Source organism: Passer montanus, unplaced genomic scaffold (assembly GCF_014805655.1).
Source record: "Passer montanus isolate IOZ18808 unplaced genomic scaffold, ASM1480565v1 scaffold18, whole genome shotgun sequence".
NCBI classification, from domain to species: Eukaryota; Metazoa; Chordata; class Aves; order Passeriformes; family Passeridae; genus Passer; species Passer montanus.
The window spans coordinates 8,526,264-8,548,380 of NW_024365381.1; the positions used below are offsets into that span (position 1 = coordinate 8,526,264).

Genomic DNA, 22,117 nt, shown 5'->3' on the forward strand with positions numbered 1-22,117 from the left:
ATTTGCTATGTTAGACACTTGGGCTGAATCAGCAAGTGCTTCCCTGTAGTTCAAACACTGCATATAAATGAAGCCACAGCTGTAATTGCTCTGAGGTGTAAGGAGTTAACTACATGCTACACCTGACCTACACAGTTCTACATTATCTACTTTCTTCTTGGATGTGCTTTTGGTTAGTAGCTATGAACATGACTGGAGGCTGAGGGAGAGTGGCTTTCCAGGCATCAAATGCCTGAAGAATGGTGATAGATTGTGCTCTCTTTTATCTTTTCTACTAGCTTGTTTTGTGAATTTGAGTGAGTTACCATCTCTAAAGCTTTTCACCTAGAGTGGGGTAATGCCTGCCTTACAGGTATGTGTGAGAGCCCTTTTCCTAGTAAATTTGCTGTAGTCCACAGATAAAAGAAGTCTCAGAAGTGCAAAACCTCTGAAGCTGCACAGCATGTGTATAATATATCCCCATTAAACAGCTATTTGGCAATGTGTAATGCACTTTCAGTTAATGAGGGATGTTTTAAACTGTTTTTTTTTTTACAAGTCTTTATTTCATAAGAGCCAGCCAAGTATGTATCATGTTGCATGTGATGGGATCCTTGTCATTCCTGTTCCTAAGTAGGACCTCAAATTATTCTTGTTCAAGTGATGCACAGCACCCAAGAGAATTCCTGCCTAAAAGCTCAAACAAGAGCAAAAAATGTTTAGGGTGTGTTTGTGTCTGTGTTGGCTTGGGAACTGCAGAGTTGAAGCTCTTTGCTGTTTTAGGCTTGGGTACCAACTTGGTGCCACATATTATCACCATGTAAAACAATTCTTAAGACACTAGAAAGTTACAGGATTTCTCTGGTGTTTCTCATTTATCAACAGTTTAATTTCATTAAGAATAAACAAATTACCTTTCTCAGGCAACATTTCTTCAGCCTTCTTGGGAAGAACTTAAGCTTAGCAAGCTGAAGAGGTCAGTGGACTTGAGAATCCCACTTCCACGTGGTTAGAATGCATAGATATTCTTCCAGAACCTGAACTCAGTGCAGACAGTTTAGATGGTAGGACGAATTCTAGAAGTTAGTGAATGGTTCTTCTCACGATGACTGTAAAAATAAGTTCTCTCACAAACAAGCTGTTGAAAAAAACTCAAACTGATTTCTTTATAAAAAGGCACACAGCAACAAGAAAGTTAGGGAATTGTCCCATTCAACTACCTACTGTCTTGTGATTGCTAGTTTAATTCTTTGATATCTGACTCTACAAAAATGAAAGTAACTTCTGTATTTGGAGAAATATCCTTTGCATACATGGACATTGCATAAAGGTAATAAAAATATGTAGCCGAGTAGTCAGAACATCTGTGAAGAAAGTTATTGTAGGAGCTTATCAAGTGCTTGTTAGGTACCTCAAAACAGACCTTAAGTGATACTTCTGCAGTGGAAGTGTGGTATATATTTTTGGGGGACAGTTTGCTGTGGCTCTAGCATCCTGTATTCCAGTTAGTGAATGAATGCAAAAAGCAGTGTGTTCAGGGTTGTGGGGCTGCTGCTTTTGATGGGCTGGTGCTGATCAAAGGGGTGGAAGAATTGCCGATTTTTGGTGCTCCTGGGGAGAAGAATGATTGGTGTAAGCCTGAAAGGGGTAAACTTTATGAGAAAAGACTGTTATGCTGGGGAGATGATTTTAAGTAGAAATGGAATGAGATGCTCAGGGACAAAGTGAGAAGTTGTAAGTCAACAAGCTGGCTGGAGTGAACCTGCCAGGCAGGTCCCTAATGATAAATTACCTGAATTAATCCATTATGGCACAAGTCCATTTGAGTAGCCATTGCTGTGGATGTTGACTCCCTGTTTTGAGGAATCCTGGCTAAGTACTGAGACGAAGATGAGCAGTTCCAGTATCTGTTTCTGAATCTGTCATGTGGCACCACTGTGAGGAATAGTGCTACTCCAAACCGGTAACAATCTCTTTCTGCCTGAACTATTTAATACTAGTGGGAAGAATTTTGTTTTGAAATAATGTTTATCATGGGCTGCCTCTGCTGCTCAAAATGGCTTATGCTTGTAAAAAAAAATGAGGAAAGAATAGGATGGGTCTTTCCTATATACTTACCATGTGCCTGATGAATTTGACCAATAATTCAGGTTAATTGCTACCTGAATTATGCTAATTGTAAAATTTTGCAAAGGCCAAGTGATTTATGCATCCTTCTGTAAGAGCAATCTCCTGGTTTTGAGCTAAAAAGGAGTCTTTTGGCATTTTTTCCTTGCAGAGCGCTGTTTTGGTGAAAATACACTTTTTTTCCTCTTTTAAGTTGACACAAATGTTGAACAAGAGCTCTTTTCTGTATAAAAATACTAAAATAAGAGCTGCTGCCATTTCACAGAATTGTCAGGTCTTTGAACTTTCCTAGGAAAACAACAGTAATAATCTTCTAACAAAAATCTCATCTCTAAATTCACATTATGCTGAGTTTCTATGAGGATGCTGTTTTCATTCCTTAGTTTGATCTTTTCCCAGTACAAGCTAAGCCTCTTTTTATTAGTACTTAGTCACCTGAAGCATTACACACCTTCAGAGCATGCCAGTTCAGAGAACTGACTTGAAGAAAAATGTTTGGGGCAAGTGTTGTTATCACAAGGTTACCTGTGTTTTGGGGAGACCAGGCACTCCAGCTTGGCTTTGTGCTCTTTAGCAATTCAGTCAGTAACAGGCTTTTAAGGATTCATACTTACATCCTGGCACTTCTGTAAAAGCTTCTTTCTATGCTCAAGGATGTATGCAGGTCCTGCTTCAGAATTTCTTATGAAAGTTACTTCTAGAAGCAGTTCATTTGTTGAGTGCAGGCCCAGGGTTTATCTCATTTTGAGGACTTTAGGTGATTCCATTTTAAGAAGAATTCTCAGATGAAGATACCTCTGTGATGCTGTCCTCACACTTTGTAATGGAATCTACTTCTGAATATGAGCATAGAGAATGGTGAAAAAAGCAAGGGATATAAATCTGTATTGTAGCCAAAAACTGCTGTCAGTCTATTTGCGTGCAAACCAGACTTTCCTCCCTTACACCTTGCTCACAGGTGTTCAGAATCTGGCTCTGGTTTAACCTCCTAAAGTGTTCCCTCCCTTTTACCTAGGGGTTAATGATGACTAAATTTTCTTGCAAACCTTTTTCTAAGAAGTTTGCTTTGGGTTTTTCTTACTAATGACGGAATTCCAGTGAGGGAGGGAGAGGGAAGAAGGAAGCTCCTTGGCCAAACCTTCACAGACAGACTTGGAAATTGTAATAAATCCTAGTCCTGTGTGAGCCCTAATGTACTTGTGCTCTTAGCAGGCTATGGTGACACAGGATGAAGCTAGTTGAATCTAGACAGTGAAGTCTCTGCCAGACAGCTAAATATTATTTTCTGATGGTTTGTATTTTCTTAAGAATAAGTCAAATTTGCATTTTTTTTCACGTTCTTTTCCATTCTGTTTTTATTTTGGGTAATGCTAATGCTTTCTTGATGCTGCCTTGATATCCAGGTGTAACTGTAGTGGGTGCTTCTAAAAATATTTGCAAGAAACTAAGCTGCTGATTCACTGCCCTGTGGCCAACAACTCGGTGTCATCCAGGGGCTTGTTAGTAAAGGGAAATTAGGCTACACTTACCTTTCTGTCTTACTGAAAACTAACAGGAATAAAATCTCAGATTTCAAGATGTAAAATTTGTCATCTGGCTTGATTGATCAAAAACACACTAACACTGAACTGCCTTATTTCTCTGTAGTCTGGAGTCAGAAGTCTTGAAAAACAAAGGAATGTGGTGGTACTTGAGCTGTAACCAGTAACGGAGGGCTGGGGTTCAAAAAATAACCAGTGATAGAGCTGAGTTACTGAGTATAATTAGAGTTTTTGAGGGGCTGGTTAATAACTTCCTCCTTCTACTTGAATTCTAAATGAAGCTGGCTAGTGAAATTATTTGGGTTTGTAACTGTAAGTGGGGGGAGAGAAAGGCCCAGGAAACTGCAGAAGTTCAGGTGAACATGGAGGACCTAGAACAGTGGGGAGGGATAGAAGTCAGCTGGCAGCCTGGGATGCAGATAAACCTGGGGAGAAGATGCTTGGTGCTGGAGCTGGTGACAATATTTGCATAGGTAAGATGTTAATGTCATTGCTAGGGGAAAATGTCTTTCGAGAGTCAGGTACAGAGTGGTCTTTCTGTGCGAGAGCTGGCAGACTTCAGCTGGAGGATCAGAGATGACTCTTCCTGATTTTAATCGTTTCCTTGAAGGTTTCAGTGTTTTCCAGTTGGGCACTGAAAGAGAGCAGATGAAATGTGTAAGACCTGTCTGAATCTTAAAAAGATTGGATTTAAAAAGGAGCAAAGGCAAAGTGTCAGCAAGTAAGAGTGAGAAAAGGGAAGTGTCTAGTTACAGGGAGACTTGAGTGGAGAAACATGTGGAACAACCAGTCATGGCAAAATCAGGGTTGACAAGGATAAGCAACTTGATTCCATCTGGAATCTTTACTGGTGCCTACATCTTTAAGGTCCAGGAAACCTTACAGCAAGGCCAGACACACAGCCATTTCTCATGTACCCATTAAACCAATTTTAATGAAACTGTCACTCCAAGTTCTTAAACCCAGGTGTTTTGGTTTTTTTTCCTTGGGTAACAGTTGACCTAAACTGACCTAGTATCTGCCTGGCATCTTAGCAAACAACATAAAATAATTTTCTTAACTCTTCCCTTCCTATTTGTACAGCTGGATTTCCTTACCTTTCTTAAAGTTGATTACCCCTTCAATTATCTCTTGTCCCCTGGTATAGACCAAAAAGCTTCTAAACAGTGGAATTATATCTGATTCAGCATGTCAAGATTTTTTTCAGGTGAAACTAGGATTTAGCAATGTTTGCTAAGACAGCTAGTGCCTGGGATAACTCTTCAGCTTGAAGAGGTTCCTAAACTCAGGGGAGAGGAGAAGAGAGAGGTCCTTTGCACCAGAACAGGCTCCTCCTCAGCTGGAAGTCTGCTGAGAGCAGACTTGCTAACATTTATATAGTTCTGAGCTGCTTTTTGGGCAGTGTGTGCCAATAACCACAATCTAGGCCTTCATTATTGCCATCTATCTATGTGTTTTTAAATGAACCTCAACTGGTGCATGCAGCACTTTATAGCTATAGTGACTAGACTTCTCCTGAGGCTTACATTTGAGCAGAGTGAGGGCATGTAATTTGTTGTTGTTGTTGTCTTATTTGGATGAGAGGAAATATATGGTGTAATTCTTGCATGGCTGGCTGCAGGTGAATGGGGAGAAGGGATTAGTAATACTTCAGCTCCCTTGTTCCCTGCCAATGCTTGCCTGCTATCCCCTGAAGCAGCATGGTATTGCATGAGCAGTAGGCAGCCTACCCTTCAGTTGTGCTATTCAGTGATAAAGCAAGTCCTGCTGCTTCTGATCCTTTCTGCTGGAGTCACTTCTTCCTGGGATCATCTTATTGGCCACAGTACAGGCTGCTGTAAAGGCAGGCAATGTCTTCCAGTGAGAAGAGGAACATCAATTATTTGGGTCAGAAAAGGACATTTCTTCAGATGAAATTGGCCCAGTAGCCTCTTAAGCTATATAATGCATGAAGAAAGAAAGAGAGAAAGCTGTTTAACCCTTTACAGAAGCTCATTGTACTCTTGTACATGTGGTGATGGTGTGAGTACTCTTCACAGTCTGAAGCAGTCCCAAAGCTGTATGAAGCTGCTATCACAGCCTGCTTTAAGTCTGTCAGCTAAGAATGTTAGTTTGGTCTTTGTCCGCTGTGAGAAGCCTGACCAGTAAGCCTGAGTATGTGTTTGTACTGAGGCCAGGTCTTAGACCAGACGGAAAGAGATCCAGAAAATCTGAGGAATCCAGATAAAACCGCAGATGTTTTCCCATAGCTTTTTCAATAACATGCCCTGAAAAGGAAGATGAGGGACTGCAATAATCTTGCCAATTATCTGTGTCAAAGATTTATTGTGTAAAGGTCTCATATTTGCTTATATTAAGACTGATGTTCTACTCCCTTCAGGGAGGCAGACAGCAAAAACAGACTGATGCGTATATTAGACATTTTTTTAGCCTCCACTAGAGAGATGCACAAATTGCAGGACAAAGTTGGCTGAGCACTTCCAGAGCCCCAGTGAAGTGCAACTGGAGGAAAGTTAACCTGGTGAGTGCTGTGTGAATTTGGACTAGAGATGTCTGCTTGCATGGAATGCTGTGAGTCCCAGACAGAGCAACTCATGTATGAAAATACCAAAAAGATACCTAAAATACCCAAGCCCACTGGCTTGGATAGCTTTTGACAATGAAAGTCAACTTCACTTGTGTTTAAAGTGAAATACTGGAAATACTTAAAACTTATTTCCCCAGAAAATAAGGAAAGCATGTCTGCTTTTAGCAATAAGGAAGCAGTATGACTATTCTGCAGCTCCTCACAAAAAGTGTGAAAAATTCCGTGTAGCTAGAATTGCCCTTTCTGTAGCATGAAAGTAAACACACTAAAATAAATGGTTCTATAGTACAAAATGTTCTGAAAAAGCTGTCACCCTGAGAGTGAGCAGCCTGTATTAAGATCAGTCACTAACACCTTTCTGCTTGAGAGTGGAGGGTTAAGTGTATGTATAACACTGTGGGAGGAAGGGAGGTGCTTTGGTGGAAAAGAGATTTTGTATCTTGCTGGGGAAACTAATATCAACAGTTACAGTCATATCATAGCAGTATCAAGATACCTGTAAATTTTTCTTCTTTTGAAGACACCACTGTCCTTACTTCCCATTCTGCATGATAAAACTGTAGACCTCATAGTAGCAATGTGACAGCTTAGAGATGTATTCCCCTTGCTACAAGAAAGACACTGAAGGGCTGAAGTGTGTCCAGAGAAGGGGGGTGAAATTGGGAAGGGTCTTGAGCACAAGTCTGAGAAGCAGCTGAGGGAACTGGGGTTATTTAGTCTGGAGAACAGGAGGCTCAGGGTGACCTTATTGCTCTCTACAACTCCCTGAAAGGAGGCTGTAGCCAGGTGGTGGTTAGTCTCTTCTTTCAGGTAACAAGTGACAGCACAAAAGGAAATGGCCTAAAGTTGCACCAGGGGAGGCTTATATTGGATATTAGGAAATGTTTTTTCACTGAAATTGTTGCCAAGTATTGGAACAGGCTGCCCAGGAAAGTGGTTGAGTCACCATCCCTGAAGGCATTTAAAAGATTTGTAGATATGGTGTTTAGGGACATGGTTTAGTGGAGAACTTGGCAGTGCTGGGTTAATGGTTGGACTTGATTATAGAGGTCTTTTCCAAACTAAATGATTCTGTTCTGTGATTCCTTGTAGAGCTCAGCAGGAGAGGTTCTGCTGGGAACATCATACAAACCACATCTGTCACTTCAGTATGGAAAATATGCCTGACCTGTGTAAACAGATTTTCATGCAAAAGCAGGTTTTCATGCTAGTGTGGAGTAATATGGCTGAGTAGTTCAGCAGCAGTGCTAAAATACAGCATTTTACTCCCAAGCTCTATTGGAAGGCATGTGAATTGTTCAGTTGAACAGTCTGGAAAGTCTTGCACACTTACAACTTACTAGTTTGGAGTGGTGTTGTCTAGTTTGGCTCTTCAGTGAATGGCAGTGCTGTAGAGATGCTTGACCTGTTTTTCTTTCCTCTCAAAGTTTAGCAGTCAGCACCTATGTTACTGCCACAATTTTTAAGAAAGGTACAGTACTTACTGTAAACAAATCCTGTCTGCAGAAATTGGAAAGTATACTTAGTCTTCTGAATGTTGTCTGTCACAGAGAGAAGATGATGGCATTAGAGCCTAACCATGGTGCCGCTGACAAGGGTCCTTCCTTCTTGCCTCACACAAGCACTTTATCTTAGAAGTGTTTCTCTGTAGCACTTCCAACTCCTGAAGTAACCAGTTCATGCATCTTGTCTGTTATGCAAAGGTTTTTATCACATATTTAGACTGTCATAATAACTATTTTCTTTAGGCAGGAGCAGAGAATTAGTTTCATGCCAGCAGAATAGAAGTTCCTATCCTGAAGCTTTTCTTCACAGCAGCTTCTTAAATTTGTGATCCAGAAGGATCTTGTTGGTGAAAGCTTCTCTGGTGCTGCCTATGCTGTCCAAAAGGCTAAACTGCCTGACAGTCTAAAAAAGCATTGTCCAGCACTGTCCCAGGGCTAAACTCTGGATGGTTATGCCTACAAAACTGAGGGAAGCATTTAATTTAAATCTAAGTAGAAAGATGAGAAATACTGTTAAACACTGTAAAATACAATGCAAACAGAACTACAGAATGACATAATGAAACAATGAATCTTTCCCTTAGGGTGTTGGGAGGAAAAGTTTACTTTTTCTGAATTTTTACAGGCTTTCATTTCTGTTTTGTACTTCCTTTCCTGATTCTTTCCCTCTTGGTCTAAATTCCTGGCTGGCACACTTTTTTCTTGGTTGTCAGGATTGGGTTAATTCACTCTGAATTTAAAACTTGCCTTGTGTTTAATGTGTCTATCTGTGTCACTGTGGAATACATCAAGGTGGGTTTGGCCCTTGAAGCAGTGAATATTAAGCCAAGCCTGGGATCTTTATGATGTCAACAGCATCCTACTGAAGGGCTGTTCAGAAGACTCTCTGCTGGCCTGCTGAAGCAAGAGTTAAAATTTCTAAATGGTGTTTTTAGAAGTTGTCATCTTACTTGTAGAAAGCTGAGTCTCTGAAACTGCTTGTCTGTAGGTCAGATGCATGATCTTAGTGTTAAATAACTGCATGTGTTGGTAGGTGGACATCACTACTTCAGTGAGACATAGGGGGAGTGACTAGCACCTCATGGCAATTAACTGGGTAGTTAATTTATCTATTAACCAACCAGTTCTCTTGTGATAAGGAGAATGTCTTTATTGTTGCCAATTAATCTACAAACTAGAAGTCCAGGGATAACACATACTCTATGATCTTAGGAAAACCCTTTCTTTTCTAACAGTACTGGAATATTAATAATAAGTGTAAGAAAGCTGTTGCTGCTTTCACAAGCTACTCTGTATTTAATAAGAGTACATGATATTATGTATGAACAAGGTGAAATTCCAGTTTTTTCTTCAGTTTTGCTGTCTCTGACACTTCAGAGGAGTAATACAGCAATAGGGGCAACTTCTTTTATTGCTCTGTAGAGCTGTGAGGCCTGTGGGGGCTGTGAAGGCTATTCCTCTGTATAGCTGATGGGGCCACAACCCAGCTCTGAACATCTCTGGAGATGGCAAGGTAGGCCCATAGAAGGAGATGTCAGTTTTGTCCCCAGACAGTGCTTCAGAAGCTTTGGCACTGGGGTGCTGATGATAATAGATGTAAAGCTGCATGAAGTGGGGAGAAGCTCCTGATGCAGCCATCTTCAGTTAAGCATTGTCTTTCAATCATAAAGGGGTAAGAATATAGTTAAGAAAAGTGAACCCTTGAGTGTTCTCAGTATCTCCTTTTTTAATATCCCTTCTGTGCAACGGAATTTGAGACTTGGCATTCATTTAGTATGTGTCTCCTGATGGGCAGCCAGCCCTTGATAGGTTTTGAACTAATGAGATCAGCTATTTCTAATATCTGCTTCTTGGTTCTGCTGTTGGCAGCAGTTACACCAAACATAATGAAGGCTGGATGCCAGCTTCAATCTGAATGCCGCTTTCAGCATTTTTGAGGAATTGATTTAGGGACCAAAGTTTGTAGAGCTATTGAGTTATAATGGGTGGCATTCTCCATCCTGGAAGATCTACAAGGACAGATAATTTGTGATGGAAGAAGTGCCTTTGTATAGTTTTATTTCCATTGGAGCTCAACCCTGAAGATGGGGCTGCCAAACTGAGTTTGTAAACTATGTTCAATCATCATGTCTCCCTACGAGGTTATCTTCTAGGAGAATAGAACAGTTCCAAAGGTGGTGGTGGTCTTCATACACCTGCTTTGTCTCCAGTTATAGCATCTAATACATGTGGCTGTGGCTGAAGGGTGACAATGGTTGTGGTGTAGACTAGAAATTGGGAAAGGGTATCTGGCTTGAGGTAAACTCAGTTGTATGTCTTGGTGTGTATACTTACATAATGTGCCTTGTGTGCATGCCAAAGGGAATGGTATTTATGTAGGAGACAGTGTTCAGGAGGTTAGAAAGCCATCTTTGAGACTTGCTACCTGCTTTTTGCAGTGGGCTGTCTCTGGCATGGCTAGAAACCTTTGTGTTATTGGGAAAAAGGGGCTATGGGAGGAGAATATGTCATTTTTATCTTCAGTCTCCATGATTCGAGAGAGCTGGGGCCGAGAGGGAAGAGTCTGTGCAGTGGTTTGAAGCATTCAGTATGCTAATGTTTGGGAAGCATGGGAATCACTCTTCATGGAAATCTTGCTTGAATTACTGTCCTTTGTTGAAGTATACACCTGGTATTACTTCAACTCTTCTGCTTTCTGGGAGCTTTGAGAAAAACATATCCCATTACGATGGAATCGCTGACTTCTCACCTAGTGACAGTGCAAAATTGTAATCCTGCTACATTTGCTAGTGGAGATGAACAGCTTCAGCTATCATTATGACAGACTAAAGTAGGGGATACAGTTACTGAGAGATTAACTTGGCATAAGGTATACAGTAGGATGTTTTGAATTTGTTTTTTGAGTTATGCTGAATAAGCACAGGACTCCTTAAACTGGAAAGACTGGATCGTATTATTAAACAATGCAATTTAGTGAATACAAGATTCCACATTTTATATTAAAGGAAGTTCTGCTGTTATTGTCTTGGGACATGAAGTTCATTGCTTGACTGTTCAAACATTTGGATTTTCTATCTGGTTCAACATGTATAGTAGCAAAGGTAGGGAGAAGGAATAGTCCAAGTTAAACATACCTTTTCTTGTCAATGTGTTTGACAAATTAAATTTAATCTTAAATTTGTTCTAGGCTTACATGTTACCTTGGCTGCAGGAATACTTTGAGTAGGAGAGTGAGATTTAACAGAAACCGAAGTAATTACTTCAAATAAATTAAATAATTCTCTACCTTAATACTGCCAGACTTACTAGAAAGATTTAAAAGTTGTGTGTTAGAAATGTGAGACTTAAGATGAAGTTCTTGTTTTGTGTTTTAAGTTTTGGTTTCCTCCTCTGTTCAGAGATGTGTACTCAACTTAGGAGATGCTTAAACTTGTGACTTAAAAAACTGAAGCTGGATTTTATGAAGGTGATAACAGGCATGTGGATATAAAAATTGTGTGGGAGAGGGGATTATTTTAAAATATGAAATGAATTTCTTGTCCCCAGTGTCTCTGGCATTTTCTTTCCCACAAGTAAATGTAGTTAGGCATTCCATAAACTTGCATTCAAAAACAAAAAGAGAGAACTTTAAAAGTTCATTCCCTGACTGCAATGACTTTTTTTTTCCTATGAACAATTGAATCACAACAAGAAAAAGCCCAAGAGCTGCTCTGAGATGAAGTGCAATTCTAAGGGTTTTTCCTAAACCCTTGGTGGGCTTTTCTCCCAAACCTTTGGTGGGCACTTCAAATCCTCCATTAGGCAGCTTCTCTGGATCTAGTACCTCAACTTCTAAAAACAGAACACAGCTGCTGCATCAGGTTTGGGGATCAGTTTGCAAAGAAAACGAAAGTATTATTTCCTAGCCAAAAGTAATCTAGCAGATGAAGCATAATCCTTTAGTGCTGCCTTTCATTGTAATGGTTTACACAAAGCAAAGATTGAGGGGAGGAAAAATCACTGTAGAAAAATGAGGTTTCTAGCCTGTAAGAGCAAAAAACTGTCTTGAATTCAACACATGCAAATAAATCTAGAGTTTGCTGGCTTTGCAATGTGTTCCCGTACATTTGCTCTGCCTTTACCGTCCTCAAGCACAGCCTCTGTGCTTTGAACCCATTCTTATTTGCACAGCTGGAGGCTTGGGGTTGAAACATAAGTGGTGCTTTAACTTAGGCTAGACTCTTCACTTTTCAGGAGGGTGACTCAAGAAATAAAAGTTTTACAATATCTTTCTTGGAAGTACCTTCTACCTTGGGGAAGTGCCCTTCTGAAATTTCTTGGGAAAGCCTTAAGTCTTGGTATAAAACTGTAGGATGCTAAAAAGCCCCACCCAAGGACTGGAACTTCTTAAGATGCAGGACTTTGAGAACCTCTGTTTTAATAAGTTATCAGGTGCCAGTGAAGTACAAACTTATGAGCATTTCCAAAAAGGGTATATTAAAATAAATACATCTCTTCCTTCCCCTGCCCCAAAACACATGACGAACTTCCCAGGAAGTTCACTTCAAAAGCCTTTTTTCACTTGCTAGATTCTGAGGCTGTGTGGGTGCTTTCAGGACAGAGGCTGAGCAGCCTGGTCAGCTCTTGGGAGTTTGGTGGCCCTGGTTGATATCTTCCTGCATGTGTAAGATGGCAAACCCTGAGAGAGTTTTTAAGACTTTCAAATTCTCCTCTTTGTATTACTAGAAGTGAGGCATTTTGGGTCTCTGGCTCAGAGCAGGATCTCTGACCTCTGGCTTATGGTTCCATGGAACTGAAACCTGCTAGGCTTATGGTTCCATGGCAGGAAATTTGGCCGAAGTCCAAAACGAGAGGTTGAAATTGAAGTCCTTGTGCCCTGTAGGCAACCTGCCATGGGGCTGAGTCTAGCCATGATTAAAATTGGAACTTGGCTCCAGTTCTGCCTCCAGAATGGCTGGTCTCACCAGTTTGGAGCCTGAAACCAAGGCATAAAAATGTGAAATGATTCTTTCCAACAGCAACAAAAATGTCGAGAAGTTTATGGTCTCCCTTAATGTGTAAAATGGTATGGTTTTCCTGGGGAATTCTCTCTGGGAAGGACTTGCTCATTTGTACTTAAGTCAGGCCAGTCTGAGTACTTTGACTAATGAGTGGATGATCTGTGCCATATGAATATACCTAGATGAATCACCTTTCCCAAGACGTGTTCTAAGGGTCTTCAAACTTGAAATCTGCCAAAACAGGAGTAAAGTATTGCATGTGCTGTTTGTAACTCAGCTTTGTTAGGCAGCAGCACTCTGCAGTACTAATCTGAAATGAAGCTGCTAAGTAGCAGAGGCACCTCTGTTTTGATCTATAGTGAACTCTAGATTTGTTTCTCAATAGATTTCCACTTTCTCACGTTTGTGTCATTTGTGTTCCTCGCTCCCTCTTTTCCCTGAAGCCTTGCTAAGGCATGTTACTGTGGTACTACAATGCCTTGGATATTTCTCGTTACCTCCATCACAAAAGGCTGTGCTGTTCTGTTTGTGCTTATAATGTACCCAGATGGTGAATAGAATGAGTGACCACCAAGCTCATTTTCACTTGTGGGGTCAGACCTTTTTCTGCTAAATAACACAAGTGTTCCCAGCTGCTGTGCAGCTGCAGGGAGTCTGCTTTCCTTCACAGGCATTAAAAACCCTTTAATCAGTGTTTGTTGTTTGTCAGCAGTGGTGTTGAGGTGTGGAGAAAAAGAACAGATATGCTTTGTTGGCAAAGTTAACTTCATTCTGACCTCTTATCTTTCCTTTTTCTTTTCAAGTCTGAAGAAGTGGAAAGCAGTTTGGGAAGTGGTTTCTGCAAGCACCTGTGTAAATGTATTTGCTAAAGGAGGAGGTTTGTGTCCTTATACAGATAGAACATTTGACATAAAAAGATGCTCTGAGAGCTGCATTGAACTGGAAACTCTTTAGGGCAGGGACTCAAACTGGCTGGAATAGGCACTGTGCAGACTCCCTTAGTGTAAATAAATGTTACATAAATACAAATACTGTTGCTTAATACTAGTGTTACTTATCTTAGTATTGAGTCTATATTCAATGGATCCCATTTGCAATCTGGTCAATTTTAACTTTTTTTCTGTAAAATAGATTATTTATTTATTATAGTTTTGGAAGGGGGTTTGTTTGTTTTAGTTTTTTTAGCTGGAGTTTTGTGTTTGTGGTGGTTTGTTTGTTTTCCTTTTAGCTCTACTTTTAATAGCTTTCTTCTCATGAAGGAAAAGGGAGGAGATAAAGAGCTGATAAGCTGTCTCCAATCCGTTTGCTTTGGATGTAGTCTGTTCTGAAACAAATGGAACACAGAAATCAAGAAGCTTTGAGAAATTTCAGAGCTAAGATAATTATTTTCATCTTCTTTCTAGATGAAGCTTGGAAACCTGCTGGTGCTGCACGTGTTTGCAGGTTTGCTTTTTCCCTGAGTCCAGGTTTGCTCGCACTGTGTGTCTGTGTAGAGCACCAAGCACTGCTCTGTGAGTCGTGATTCTGTTATTTGCAAAGTCTGTCTGTGTGTGCATCCTGAGGCTGTTGGGACATCAGGCTTTGATTTGAGCTTCGAAAGTCATCGTAGGACATTTGGCATTAAAGGCAGAATATTTACCTTGCTGCTCTTCCCCTGGAAAGACCAGAGGATCACATTCCTGTCTCGGCTGTGTGTGGGGAGGGTGGGTACCAGGCATTAGGGCACATTCCTCGCAGCCCTCAGCCCAGCTCGGCAGGATCTCCAGCAGTGACCAAGGGGCACTTATGGAGCAGGGCTGTGCCCTAGGGAAAGTAGTGCCTGCTTGCTCAAAGTAGGAATTATGAAATAAAAATCAAACTGACTGTATATGGATTGTGGTCCTAGCTGTTAAAATTACAGAACCAAGTGGTCTCCCCATGGCAGACACATTTTAGCATTCATCTATTCTTTTTCTTCATGCAGCTGAAGTTGCTTACAGTGGAGGTCGTGCTCTTAGACCAGCAAAATGCTAATGGAAGGCTTTTTGTGCTGGGCAGGAGGAGATGTACACTCAAAACATTTAGTATATTACATGTCTGTGAGTGGTCTTTACTGACCATCACTTCTGTAGCATGAATGCTTATGTGCTAGAAAGGGGACAAAGAGCCACCATTTTATACCTGAATGCTGTCAGGGCTGCTGACCAAAGATATGGGCTGTGAGCTACACTGGAACAGGTACCGTACTCTGAGAGGGGATTTTTGAAGCCCTTTGGATCTCCTGGAGATACTGCTGGCCTTTCTGGCAGCGTGATTTGCTTGCGTGAGAAGAGCTCTGATCAGACAGGTGTGATCCTGGATCCTTCCTGAATTTACTGCAGACTTACTCAGTTACAATCTACCTGAACAAAACAAGCACCATCTTGTGCAACTACGTAAACCATAAACTTTTTTGGGCAAGGCAGGTGTGGCATCTTCAGTGTCTGGAAAGCACCGAACATGCTGTGTGGGCGCCCTACTGTAATCCAAATTACAAATGCTAAAAAGGCTTTTGATTTTTTTAAATTTTTTTTTCTAATAACGTGATTCTTGGCTTAATTTGGGTAGGCAAGAACTTCACAGACTGCATTGGGATGCTCTGCATGTTTCCTCAGGCCCTCATAATTAATCAATGTCGAGTTGTTTCTCTGTCTGCAAGGAGGCACCTGAGGAAAGCACTTCCACAGCCTTAGGTTTAACTTGTTTGTCAGCCCTGAGAACGACTTTCTGTTCTTTAGAGTGAAGAAGGGGGTTTCTTCATGTATAAGTGCCCTCTATAGTAAGTATTTTGGTACAGGCTGAAGGCTTGCGTTTTCATGATACAAGATGACTTTCAATAAATTGGTAATAATGTTTGATGCTGAGAATCAGTATTCCAAATCTTCTTGTTGAACCTCTGGCTAACTCATACCTGTGGAACTCAGTTTGTGACAAGGAATTGGCAAAAAGTTTTCAAGTCTCCAATTATGATAAATAGGAGATCTGTGTATTCCTTCTAAACCAGAATGGTTCTTGTGTTGAACTGAAGACTTAATTGCTGCATATGCACCATACTGTCCTATCAGGCAGCTCTGCTTTGAAAGTCTGTTTATACATACAAAAACCTGAAAAGCCTTATGAGTCTTTCAGTGTCTGACATCACAAGGTGGGAGGAGGCTTCAGCGTCTTCAGTCTGTTGCTCTTTGCTGAATGTTTACAGTCACTACCAATATTTGCATTTTGGGAGCAACAGAAAGACATTACTGTAGCCAGAGCAATTCCAAGTTAAGTTGTGATAGTCCAACCACTGAAAAGAAAAAAATCTGGTCCAGCTTTACAGTGTTTTTATAGTCTAGTCCAGGTCTCTATAAACAATTTAAAATTGCCTTCAGGTTTAAATTTTCCAATTTCCCATTTGGAGCAGGTGTTGCCAGGTTATAGAATGTGTTGCAGAAAAGGAACAAAAACATTTCAAAAACACTGTGCTGTAACAAATATGTCAGGTCTGTGACAGATGAGATTTTAAAAAATGTTTGCCCCACCAAAAGTAAAATGCATGCAAACCTTGCTTACTTTTCCAGCTGACATGTTTAAATAGGGGGTTTAGTAATGTATTGGTCTTCAAAAGATTCAGCAGTACAGCATGAAAATATGAAACTTCTCAATTGTTTTTCATTTAACTGGGGAGAAAAGATTTTTTTGTAATGAAAAAACCTACCAGCAACTAAATTTCAGAGATGCATGTTCTCGGAGTGGTAAAAACTAACCCAAACTAGGCTTCAGGCAATGTTTTTTCAACAGTTTTAACCTCAAAGCATAGAGTAGACAGCTTTGTAGGAAACTGTAACACCAAGGTGATTATGGCAGTGACTCACACTTCCCTGTAAGGCATCCAGCTATCAACACACTTGGAGAGCTGTGGCTTTGTGCATGCAGGCAGGGTGTCAGTCAGTGCCCATTTGCCAGCCAGCTCTGAACTGCTGAGCTCAGAACTGCTTTAACAGTGGGCTGGGATATCTGTGTGTTAAGAGAGCAGCTCTGGTGCCCCCAGGCTTGCAAGGGGCTGTAGAAATGGGAGGTAGGGATGGGGAAGTGCAAGGCAGGTTTGACTTGCCTTTTCTTTGCTTAATCCTCATGGAACTTGTTTGAAGAGTCCTCTGAAATCTTCCTATGAGCAGGTGATTGGGTTTGGGCAATAGTTAAAGGTCTGACAGACCACTAAGTGGGGTAGTATGGAAAGAGAAAAAGGCTGCTACTATCATGACTTGCCAAAAATTTCTGTAAGCAAGTAGTTATGGAAAGATGACCATCAGTTTGGATCATCAGGAAAACATTAGGAATGTGGGAAAAAGACCTGGGTGTCCCTATAGGCAGTTCAGAGTAGAGTTGAGGGTACAGCATTAAACTCTTCCCAGATGTTGGGATTTGCAAGGAACAAGCAGACAAAAGATGGGGACTCCTCTGTGTTGTGGGTTTCCCCATCACCAAAAATAAGGCAGAATGCCAAGGAAGACAGTAGGGATCATGATATGGAGAGAAGTGGTCTGGGTGAGAAATAGGAAGGTTGGGATTATTCAAACTGTGCAAGACTGGCAAGTGATGCTGCATTTGTACAAAATGCATCATAATGGAATGCTCAGGAAGAAGAGGTATGCAGAAGGAAGATATAAATTCAAACTTCTGAAAGGAAATAGATTTTCACATAGGTGCAATTTGATTGTGGGATGCATGGAGTGCAGTTGCCAGCTGTGCTGGGTGTCATCAGGGGGGAACAAAAGGTGACTTAGGGAGTGTGCAGGTATGCTCTAGCAGGTGGTATTCAGAGATGATATAAACAATGCTTTCAAAGGCATCACTGGTGATATCAAACTGGTCACATGCATGGTTCAACTACTAAGGCTGATCTTGATAGTTTATTTGTATTCCTCTGTCTTTGGTGATAAATTTTTTATATCTCTGACTAAAATTGTCTAGTACCAGATACTGTTTGTGGCACAGCACTGGGCAAGCTAGGCTGTTGTGACTCAGTATTGCCCTTCCCGTGTGGGTTGTGTTTGGCTTTGCACATCTTACTTTTTTAGAGGTGAGGCAGAGTGAGTAATGTTTCCATTTTATTAAAAAGAATGGAATAGACTGTTAATATTTTTTAAAGATGTACGTGTTTCATTTAAAGTTCCCTTCAGGCAAAGTCAGCTTTGTTAGGCAGTTTAAAATGCATTATAGTCATATTGCTATTGTCATAAAAAAATACACCATGCTCAGTTTTGGGAAACCAAGCAAAACCACTGTCTTTTTTCTCCCTCCTTTTTTCACTTCCTTCAGTTTTTAATAAGCGACCGTGACAGAGACCCGCAGTGTAACCTGCACTGCTCCAGGTCCCAGTCCAAAGCGCTGTGTGCCTCTGACGGCAGAACCTACGAGTCCATGTGCGACTACCAGAGAGCCAAGTGCCGCGAGCCCAGCCTGAGCGTCGCTCATCGTGGCCGCTGCAAAGGTAGGTGCATTCCAAATGCCTCTGAGAGGAGAAACGGGGGGCCTGCCTCCTAAGAAACTGAATTCTTAGAACTCTGAGTTTAGTGCCGTGCTCTGAGAGTAATCTGATTTGGAATCGTGCGTTCCTGCAAGCCTGGTCTTGGGAGTCTCGGTTTAGGCAGTAGAGTATGAGCTGACTGAATTATCAATGAAGGAAGGCAAAGGAGCCACAGACATCACTGGAAAAGGGCTGAAATATATTTCTGCAGACAAAAACAGCTGGCCCCATGGAAGTACAAAACCAAATCCTGAAAGACTTCTTCCTTGCTTCCTGTGCTGATGAGGAATCAAGACACCTTTGACCCTTTGACTGGCGGGAATTTGGAGTGGGGAAGAATATGATGCACACTAGATGTCTAGTCCCTTTTCAGACATACACAGCCTTTCTGTTCTGAGCTAATTAAGAAGGCAGTGCATGCAAGGCTTGACATGTTGGGTTTTTTTTCTGTTTGCTGTTACACATCTGCTTAGAAGTGCGAATACTGTCCCTCAGTTCAGCTCCTTGGCACAGTCTAAAGATGAAGTTGAAACTTTTTAAAGGGTTATTGGTGTCTTGTCACACAAATGATTTGCATTTACAATGAAGTGAAAAATAAAGTAGAGTTCATTTTCTGAGAGCACAGTTAGCTCAGAGGGCAGATGGCACAGGTGTTTTTGGCAGTGGATTAATGTGACAGGAGACTCATTAAAATCCATGTGACAGAATAAAACGAACTCATTTAAGCCTGGAATTTGTTTATAAAGGCCTTTTTTTACTATTGTAAAAATGTATCTTTGTTAGAATTACTTGATATAAAGTGGAAATCTCCTTTCAGTGTATTGACAGACTTTATATTCTAGGTGAATTATAAGCCTGACTTCAAATATTGGTCTCTTTTAAACAGTTCCTCATTGGAAAAAACTTACTAGTATGATTTTTTTGTTAGTTTGTTTTTCGCCACTGCTGAGTTGGTTTATGGCAGCTTCTCCACAGATCGAGGCCTTTGAATCAGGCTTCTTTATAAATACAGAAAATCTAGAACCTTTCTTCACACAGCTTAAGAAGCACTTGGGTTGTTATTGCAAGTGATGCATTTCCGAGTATCACAGTAAGAAGCAGTATGGTGACAGTCCTGTTTTTGCTTTCATTCCTTGAGCAGAGTGTCTTAGATAAGCAGCTCCATAGCTGATATTTGCATATAAACTGGCACTGTTCACTTGCTTAAACCATGAAATCTGAAATGCAGTACATCCATGTACTAAGCTGTTTGTGGAAGTAGACAAAATTTGCTTCCCAAACTACACAACCTACTGCATATTTTGATTCCAGAGTCCCAGAGAAGTAACGGAGACTTTTTTTTTGTCTTGGGCACAGGTAAAGTATACATTCTTTCTGCCCTCTGATGCAACTGTAATGTTTAGTTGATGATAACTTACATTCTCCTTTCCTTTCTCCTCTTACCCTGTGGTACTATGCAGTACCTAACAGTGGTCTACTGCATATTGTGATTCCAGAGTCCCAAAGAAGTAACTGAGACTTTTTTTTGTCGTGGGCACAGGTAAAGTATACCTTCTTTCTGCTCTGTGATGTAACTGTAATGTTTAATTGACACTAACTTGCATTCTCCTTTCCTGTCTCCTCTTACCCTGTGGTACTATGCAGTACCTAACAGCCTGGGAGTGTTTGTAAACTGCAAGTCTTGCTTTTAACCCACTGACACTCCTGCCAATCCCTGTGAAGTAGGAATATTCTTTCAACTATCACATGCAAATTTAACCTGGTAATTTCCATGTATGCAGTTCTTTAAAGCTATTTTGTTTTTCTAGCTGCATTAGGAACATGATCTCTAGTGCATAATGATCACAGTTATTGGCAAATCCGGGCAGTTGTGATACAGCTGTGCTGAACTACAGGCTGTTGGCTGGGTCTGTATTGTGTACTTGCAAAAAGGAAGGCATTTCCAACAGTGTTTGAGCACCCCGTACTGTAGCAGGACATTGGGTATACCCTGAACAGCCTTCACTCCTCCTGCACAACAGATGCTCTACAGGAGAGCTCCCATGGAACTGTAAGGGATCCCATGAGCCATCGAGCTCAGTCACATACAGGTGTGATAGATACTGCACCCAAGAGCTTATCCTTATGGAATGAGAAGTTTTAACTTGTGCTTCCCTCTCTGAAGGGGGAAAAACAGCAGGCAACTAAAATAAGTAGAAGAGAAAGTATACTGTGGACAGCAAGGCATAGCTGGTTCTGCAGCCCAGATTATCATAGGCTTCCAGTGTATATGCTGATGGCTTGAACTGTGCATGTGCCAAGGAAAACAGAATGGTTTCCATAGTGAGAACAGAACCTTTTTGATTCAAGTTAATGCTCTGTTCTCTCTCAAGAATCTAAGGACCTTTAAAGATGAAATCTTGCCAGCCCTTTGGGAGCTATAACCCTTATTCAGCTCTCGTTTGTTGCTAGCTTCCTCACGTGCTTTTCAATGAAATTCCTTCAGTGCTAAATTATCTGAACTCCCTCCAAACTCTCATGCATCACAAAGGGTTAAAAGTCAGAAGTAGCTTAAAATTATCAAATTATGGCATCCCTGACAAATGGAGCCTCACTGATGAGATTCTAGAGAATAGTTCCAGATGCTATAGCCGTGTCTAAAATACACAGCCAAGCAATGCTACCTGGATCTTTTCTGAGGATCATAATATCTGATGTTAAATAAGAGTTATACCTCAAAACTTTGCAGGAGCGGGGGAAGGACAAATACTTGTTAATCTTGACAGCTTGCCAAGAGTCATTTAAGCAGTGATTGTTTTACTGGTATATATCTGTGGCTTAGAATACATTAAAATTCTGTGTTAACTGGTTGATTTCTAGGAGCTTCTTTGGCTTATTTAATTACTGTGTGGGAGTGTTCTAAAAATTTTCTTTATATTTATTAATTGGATTAATAATTCTGCTGGTACAGAGTTTGTTCTTATCACAGTCACTGTGTAGAGTGAACCTATCTGTATGTTACTGGTGGAGATTGTAAGAGGACCTTCAGCATTTCTCCTGGGACACAGTAAATGAACACAGCTTTTGGCTAATGTGCTAGAAAAACAGGTCTTCTGACTGATGGGTTATTTGAAGATAATCTTCTCTACCTACTATTTTCATTGGACAGGAGATGGTGTTTTGAAACCACTTTGTCTGCTCACTAGATCCATGTGTTTTGTCTTCAAATTTACTTTATTCTCCCTTGGTTGTGAGTGAGAATGTCCTTCCTTGGCAGCAGTTAGTAAAATCTAAAATGTCTCTTTCAATCACTTTGCAAATTTAGGCATGTTCTGAATAAATTAGGGAATGCAATGTGGATATCAAAAAAGGAACAAAGTGCATTGATGTGAAAGGAAGACAAGAAGGTGACCAGGAGTAGTCAGTGTGGATGGGGAAGTCATGCTTAACCAACCAGATTGCCCTCTATGGTGGGTCAACTGGCTGGATAGATGAGGGAAGGGTAGTGGGTGTTGTCCACCTGGGCTTCAGAAAGGCTTTTCACACCCTCTCCCATGATATCCTCACAGGAAAGCTCAGGGAGTGCGTGACATGTGGACAGTGAAGTGGTTTGAGAGCTGTGTGAACGCCAGATCTCAGGGGACAGCTGTGGTTGGATGCCTGTCACTAGTGGTGTACCTCAAGGTCCAATATTGAGTCCATTATTGTTTAATTTGTTCATCAGTGACTTGGATGAAGGGACAGATGCCTCTGAAGCAGGTTTGTTGATGATTCGAAGCTGGGAGGGCTGTGGAACTATTCAGAGAGATCCATTGTTTAATTTGTTCACCAGTGACTTGGATGAAGGGACGATGCCTCTGAAGCAAGTTTGT

At 41.0% G+C, this 22,117-nt stretch overlaps 1 protein-coding gene across 5 annotated transcripts in view; it reads left to right on the forward strand.

Annotated features, from left to right (window-relative positions):
- Nucleotides 1-22,117, forward strand: part of SMOC1 (SPARC related modular calcium binding 1) — a 166,714-nt gene that overhangs the window by 59,500 nt on the left and 85,097 nt on the right. For 4 of the 5 annotated variants that reach the window (XM_039705088.1, XM_039705087.1, XM_039705085.1 and 1 more), the window contains one exon: nt 18,059-18,230. In XM_039705088.1, the coding sequence (XP_039561022.1) occupies nt 18,059-18,230 (172 nt within the window). Of the gene's footprint in view, nt 1-14,142; nt 14,183-18,058; nt 18,231-22,117 lie in introns of those variants that run through there. The other variant, XM_039705089.1, reaches the window with a different exon arrangement.